At 45.5% G+C, this 6,388-nt stretch overlaps 1 protein-coding gene across 1 annotated transcript; it reads right to left on the bottom strand.

The window, feature by feature from the left end:
• Positions 1-1,118: 1,118 nt before the first annotated feature.
• On the bottom strand, positions 1,119-6,368 carry LOC140550200 (uncharacterized). The gene is made up of 6 exons (XM_072674041.1): positions 6,206-6,368; positions 5,086-5,190; positions 4,735-4,838; positions 4,016-4,175; positions 3,693-3,743; positions 1,119-2,572 (listed from the first exon to the last, which is right to left on the bottom strand). Exons 1-6 carry the CDS (start codon positions 6,268-6,270, stop codon positions 2,224-2,226), a joined length of 834 nt encoding a protein of 277 aa, XP_072530142.1. The 5' UTR covers positions 6,271-6,368; the 3' UTR covers positions 1,119-2,223.
• Between the last annotated feature and the right edge of the window lie 20 nt (positions 6,369-6,388).

Here is a 6,388-nt window from a genome sequence, read left to right as displayed (position 1 = left end):
TTACAGGTAGACACTCTCACTGACCGCTGACTTTCTGTTCATTTGGGTTTATTCTAATGTTATATAGAGTTAATTACAGGTAGACACTCTCACTGACCACTGACTTTCTGTTTATTTGGGTTTATTCTAATGTTATATAGAGTTAATTACAGGTACACACTCACTGACCACTGACTTTATGTTTATTTGGGTTTATTCTAATGTTATATAGAGTTAATTACAGGTACACACTCACTGACCACTGACTATGTTTATTTGGGTTTATTCTAATGTTATATAGAGTTAATTACAGGTAGACACTCTCACTGACCACTGACTTTCTGTTCATTTGGGTTTATTCTAATGTTATATAGAGTTAATTACAGGTAGACACTCTCACTGACCACTGACTTTCTGTTCATTTGGGTTTATTCTAATGTTATATAGAGTTAATTACAGGTAGACACTCTCACTGACCGCTGACTTTATGTTTATTTGGGTTTATTCTAATGTTATATAGAGTTAATTACAGGTAGACACTCTCACTGACCACTGACTTTCTGTTCATTTGGGTTTATTCTAATGTTATATAGAGTTAATTACAGGTAGACACTCTCACTGACCACTGACTTTCTGTTTATTTGGGTTTATTCTAATGTTATATAGAGTTAATTACAGGTACACACTCACTGACCACTGACTTTATGTTTATTTGGGTTTATTCTAATGTTATATAGAGTTAATTACAGGTAGACACTCTCACTGACCACTGACTTTCTGTTTATTAGGGTTTATTCTAATGTTATATAGAGTTAATTACAGGTAGACACTCTCACTGACCACTGACTTTATGTTTATTTGGGTTTATTCTAATGTTATATAGAGTTAATTACAGGTACACACTCACTGACCACTGACTATGTTTATTTGGGTTTATTCTAATGTTATATAGAGTTAATTACAGGTAGACACTCTCACTGACCACTGACTTTCTGTTTATTTGGAATCCACCGTAATAGATATAAACCAGTACATGCTGTGTTTTGTACACTGGTACTTGTTTGGATCTTTTGGAGTGAGGGGAGTGATCTACAGTAAAGCAGTTCAGGGGCTGAACCAATACAACACAACTTTAACTCAGAGAAGAGAATCAGGAGCTGAAGGTTAATGATGACCCAGTATCTGCAGTCTTCACTGAGAGTCCACACTGTATCTGAAAACGCTCCCGTTTATTTCTCCGCATCAATGTAAAAAGCTCTTATTCACAGATAAAACATCTGAGCTTCAACAACAAAATTAGAAAAGTTACAGTAAGAAAGTGAAATCTCAGAACCACCCGAACACTGTTAAGATGCAAAAATAAGACATTTCCCCAAAACCTCGTTCTGAGCTCGGTGAAGGTTACTGAGGGTGCAGGAATAATCAGCGTTCTCCAGGCAGCCGTCCTGATCCCAACTCAAACACCATTACAGTCCATCGTTCTGGCCGGATCAACCATCCGGCTCGGCCGGCTTTAACACATAAACAAAGTTCACGCCAACGACTTTCTTTCCCTAATTTAATTTAGGATTCTTTACTTTATAATGTAAAATGTTACTCCATGCACGTTTGAACTGCAGCTCTACATAAATAGAAAGTAAACAAACACCAAAACGAGTTAATCCTACAGCTCAGACCAGGACAACATTCATGATCTTCAGATCTGTGTTTGTCTTCACTCCAGCTCCTCCTGGGCTCTCGGAGAGCTGACGACAGGAAGCGTCGTTTTCCTTATCCATTCCTCATAAAACACAAAAACAGCCTAAACATTATTCAAACAATCAGAACATCCAGAAAGGGCTGATCCCCCAGCTCTGCCGTGCTGAGCTGAAACAGAGCAGGAGGAACCCCTCCAGCCTCCACGTTCACATTAACGCTTAAAGCGATAGTTACGCTAAAATTCAGATCCCCCCCGGTCCCCCCCTGCCTCCAAGCGTATGGAGGTGTTCAGTAATCTCTAACAGACTGGACCATGTGGATTCTGACACTGTATCTAGAACCAGAACAAATGCCTTGCGATGCTAATTGGTGTACATAGGCTTCCATTCTAAGCTACATCAGCCTCATGGCTCCAGTGTGAGCACAGCGTAAGCACCGTTCAGCTGATCCACTACTTTACAGGCAAGGAGAGAAAACTGGGGGAATTTCTGGCAGAACTATCGCTTTAAAGAGACGCCTCTGCTTCGTCAGACCTTCCAGAGTTCCTTAAGACTGTCGCCTGGCCCAGGATCTGGAGCGCGAGCGTGATCTGGATCGGGAAAGCGAGCGAGAGACGGAGCGAGGTGGAGAGTGTGTGTTGGAGTTTGTGTGAAGGCGTGTGTTTGATGGAGACTGCGTCTCCTGAGGTTCTGAGTCCTGGACGTCTGTTTGGGGGTCAGCAGGTTCAGACTGCTCCGGTGGACTCGGGGACCTGGAGCCAGAGTGTGCGTGGGCATGCGAACGGTTCTCGCCCGACCCCCTGCGGTCAGTCCGCTTTGGGCGGTGCTCAGCTGGGGAGGCGGAGCGGCTGCGGCTGTCTGGACGAGATCGGTGGCGATCCCGAGATGATCGGCGTCTGCAGGGACAGGGAGACACACACAGTCAGTCACTATACAACTGTGTCAACGACAGGAGCTTTCGCGAGAGTGGTCCCCCTGGTGGGATTGGTTGTAGCTAGTCCCTGGATGGTAGGGTCCCACCGAGGGAACTGGCTTTAGCCAATACTTTGGACAGCAGGGTCCCACTGGTGCGGTTAGCTGTAGCTAGACCCTGGATAGTAGTGTCCCACCAGTGGAACAGGCTGTAGCTAGTCCCTGAACAGTAGGAGCTGACTTGTGGGCTTTGTTGTAGCTAGACCTTGGATAGTAAGGTCCCAAGAGTGGCATTGGCTAGTCCCTGTTTAGTAGGGACCCCCTCCCATGGGGTTTACTATAGGTAGCCCATTGGATAGTAGGGTCCCACTGATGGCCTTGGCTGTAGCTAGTCCCTGGATAGGAGAAACCCACCCAAGGGATTTATAGTAGCTAGTCCCAAATTTGTGGAATTTAAGTGAATAGTCTTTTATAACAATGATACAATGAACCTCATTCTCCAAGATCCTCCCAGGAAGTCTTAAACTAGAAACAGAACAGAAAGTCTGGGTCAGACTGATGAGGTGTTTTAAATAACAGAATCGTTTACATCTCTGATCCTGTACTGATGTACTGAACACATCCCAACCCAGTCAGAATCCCTGTGGAAACTCAGCACAGTGGGTTTTAAGAGCCTGCTTGGTTAATTAGGTAATTAATGAGCAGTAACTGAAGTGTGTGAAGGGCAGTGTGTCTCCTCAGTTTCTCCTTCTCTTCAAACTGTCCTAACTGTAGTGAGGGGAGCACCCGGGCTGAGGAAGCAGACCTTTTGCTCGTCTGATGTGAGCAGATATGAAATCCATGTAGACGAAACTAATAATATGATGATGCTCCACAACTTCACACAGGCGTCTAATAATCAGAGGATGTAGAATCATCTATAGAAATGATCGTGTCGAATGTGTCCACATTTCCATCAATAATCTCTAAAGAAAGGAAGACGAAGAGAGACCTGTAGAACTGCCGAGCTCTCTGAGGGACGAGAGCCGTTGATCAGAACGGCACCAATAAGAACTCAAATTAAACTACAACACAAAAAGTGACTTTTTTTAACCATCAACCCACCGTTCATAATCTCTACTCCTGCTGCGCCTGCTGCATCGCCTTCCCCTGGACCTGGAACGAGACATACAACAGGAAATGAACTACAGCTCGAATTACGACTCCGATCCAGCTTCGGCCTCCTCCCGGCTCAGCAACGGTAAAATCACCTGAACCTGAACTAAAGAGGAGTCCATCAGACCAAGGTCACCTGCTGGGATTCAGAGCCGAGGGTTCTGTGACCTGACAGGCGCAAGTCTGGGACTGTGGTCAGTGTGGTCAGCACAGCTGTGATCAGAGCTGGTAGGGGCGCTATGACTTGTGCACGATGAGCGGCTGAAACTTACTCCCGAGGGCTGCGAGACCTCCTGTAGCGCCCCCTGCTGGATGGACTGTGGGAGCCCCGCCTGTCGTAACTGCGGCTGCGGGAGCGGCGGCGGCGGCTGTCGTCATAGCGAGAGGAGCTACAGGGAGAGTGGCGCTCTTTAGCCTTCATCTGACCTGGAGCTGAAACACACACACACACACACACACACACACACACACACACAAAATGTACAGGTTACAATAAACACAAGAGATGCTTGAGAATGCTACTAAATACAACTGGTTCTCAAATTCTATAATAATAATAATAATAATAATAATAATTTGTAATAAACATTAATAATGAAAATATGTAATCTTCACTCGAATTATATTTATACTGTTTTTTATAATAACGATTATAATAATAATAATAATAATAATAATAATTATTAGTATTATTATTATTATTATGATTACTCCTCCTCCATTTCAGGCCAACAGAACAAGCAAATCCCTCCCACAACAATGAGCGCCCTCTGGCTCCTCGGTGCTGAACTGCAGGAGAACTCCACTTCTCCATAATGAGAATCTGCAGCTGTTCTTTACACTGTATCAGAGATGTTGGAGGCTGTTGCAAATTAACGTAAATAGAAGCTGATCCACACACACACACACACACACACACACACACACACACACACACACACACACAGGGTCGTGTTGAGTAATAACGTGAGTGAGAGTGTGAGGGACTCACTCTTTCGGTCTCCTTGTGCAAACTGGATCTCGATCTGCCGGCCGCAGACCCACTTCCTGTCCAGGCTGTGCATGGCGTCCTCGGCGTCCCGCACGTCCTCAAACCTGCGTCTCCGTTAGGGAAACTGAACTCATACAACACTACACTACCCACAATGCCTCAGCACGCAGCAGGAACCGCACACAGTGTGAGGTGTACTCATCACCCTTAAAAGGTGTTCCTGAAGGGTACGAGTGTGACATCACAGTCTGGACTCCTTACATTTACATTAACCCCGCCCACACACCCACTACTCCCTCCCCTCCCATCCACTACTCCCTCCCTCTGTCCCACGAGTGCTGTAAAGGATACTGAACGTAGGCGAACCCTCGGGGGCGACGGGAATAGAAGTCCAGGGGGATGTAGACGTCCGTAATGGGCCCATAACGACCAAACTCTCTCCGGAGGTCCTCTGGCCTACACACACACACACACACACACACACACACACACACACACACACACAGAGTGAAATCCCACAATAACATTATTACAGTGATAAAACAACAATAATAAATAACGATGTAAATAATGCTACATTTCAGCTCCAATAAAAGGTCGACTGGATGAATATTTGCTTTGGGTTTAATTACTGAGACTTTATCTAAACAGATCTGAGCAGCTTTAATACAGGAAGTTCCTGTAAACTGAAACCGGATCATTTCTGATAAAAATCTTAAACAGCAGCAGGATCTGCTCAAGCTCCTAAACACCACTAACCCAACACCGATTACCCTCAGTACTCACTTATACATAACTTAGTACCTGTATCTCAGAGTGTGTGTGTGTGTGTGTGTGTGTGTGTGTGTGTGTGTGTACACACATATATAAAGTAGCATGAATGAGAGATTTTACTTTAAAACATTATAAACTGGGTTTATGTTTCATCTAACCTCTAAACCCATGTAAACACAGTCAGGCTCAGAACTGCAGCTCCTCTCTACACACCACCAGCAGTGAACGAGAGGGTGAGGCTTGGTCTCAAACGGCTGCTTACACCCTATCTAGTGCACTATGTAAGGCACAGAATAACGGCTGGTACACTCAGGTGGCGAATAATACGTCCAGAAGAGAGCACGTCAAGTTTAATCACAGGCTGCCCGACGACTCTGCACCTGCACTGGAGCGTTTCGTGGTCTTTGTAGTGCACTATGTAGGGAGCAGGGGGGTGTTTGAGATCCAGCCCACGTTAACGTCTCGGCTAATATGATCCAGGTCGTTGAGCGCGGAGTGAACTCCCGCAGCGCTGCAGATACGAGCGCGGTGCTCTGCTTTAACACACAGGCCCCTTTTCTCCTGCTGTCTCTGCCCAGGTTTCAGATTTAGTGTGAATTAACCTCCATCCTGATGAATCAACGTGGTTAGGCGACGCTGTGCTAAGCTAAGCTAACCCGGGAGATCAGTTTGAATAAGCCTGGGCTCCGCGCGTTACCTGGAGTCGTCCGAGATGTTCCGGATGAACAGAGAGCTGTTCTGGGGTCTCATATACTTCGCCATGGTTAATCAATAACCTCCAAATCGCCTAAATTAATCAATAATAATCTGATTAATCCTCCACGCTGCTAACGCGCTGCAGCTAAAGCAGCCTCGCTCGCACAGACTCCACCCAGCGGCG

This window comes from Salminus brasiliensis, chromosome 2, assembly GCF_030463535.1.
Source record: "Salminus brasiliensis chromosome 2, fSalBra1.hap2, whole genome shotgun sequence".
In the NCBI taxonomy this organism is placed as follows: domain Eukaryota; kingdom Metazoa; phylum Chordata; class Actinopteri; order Characiformes; family Bryconidae; genus Salminus; species Salminus brasiliensis.
The sequence above is the reverse complement of the archived record's forward strand: the minus strand, read 5'-3'. Positions and strand labels throughout refer to the sequence as shown.

What these genes read in the sequence shown, in the direction of transcription:
- LOC140550200 (XM_072674041.1), bottom strand. Translation starts at nt 6,270, where the DNA reads ATGGCGAAGTATATGAGACCCCAGAACAGCTCTCTGTTCATCCGGAAC. An exon ending in CGAGGGTTCGCCTACGTTCA is followed by an intron (nt 4,839 to 5,085) that starts GTATCCTTTACA and finishes ACGGAGACGCAG; the next exon opens with GTTTGAGGACGTGCGGGACG. An exon ending in TGCACAAGGAGACCGAAAGA is followed by an intron (nt 4,176 to 4,734) that starts GTGAGTCCCTCA and finishes TGTGTGTTTCAG; the next exon opens with CTCCAGGTCAGATGAAGGCT.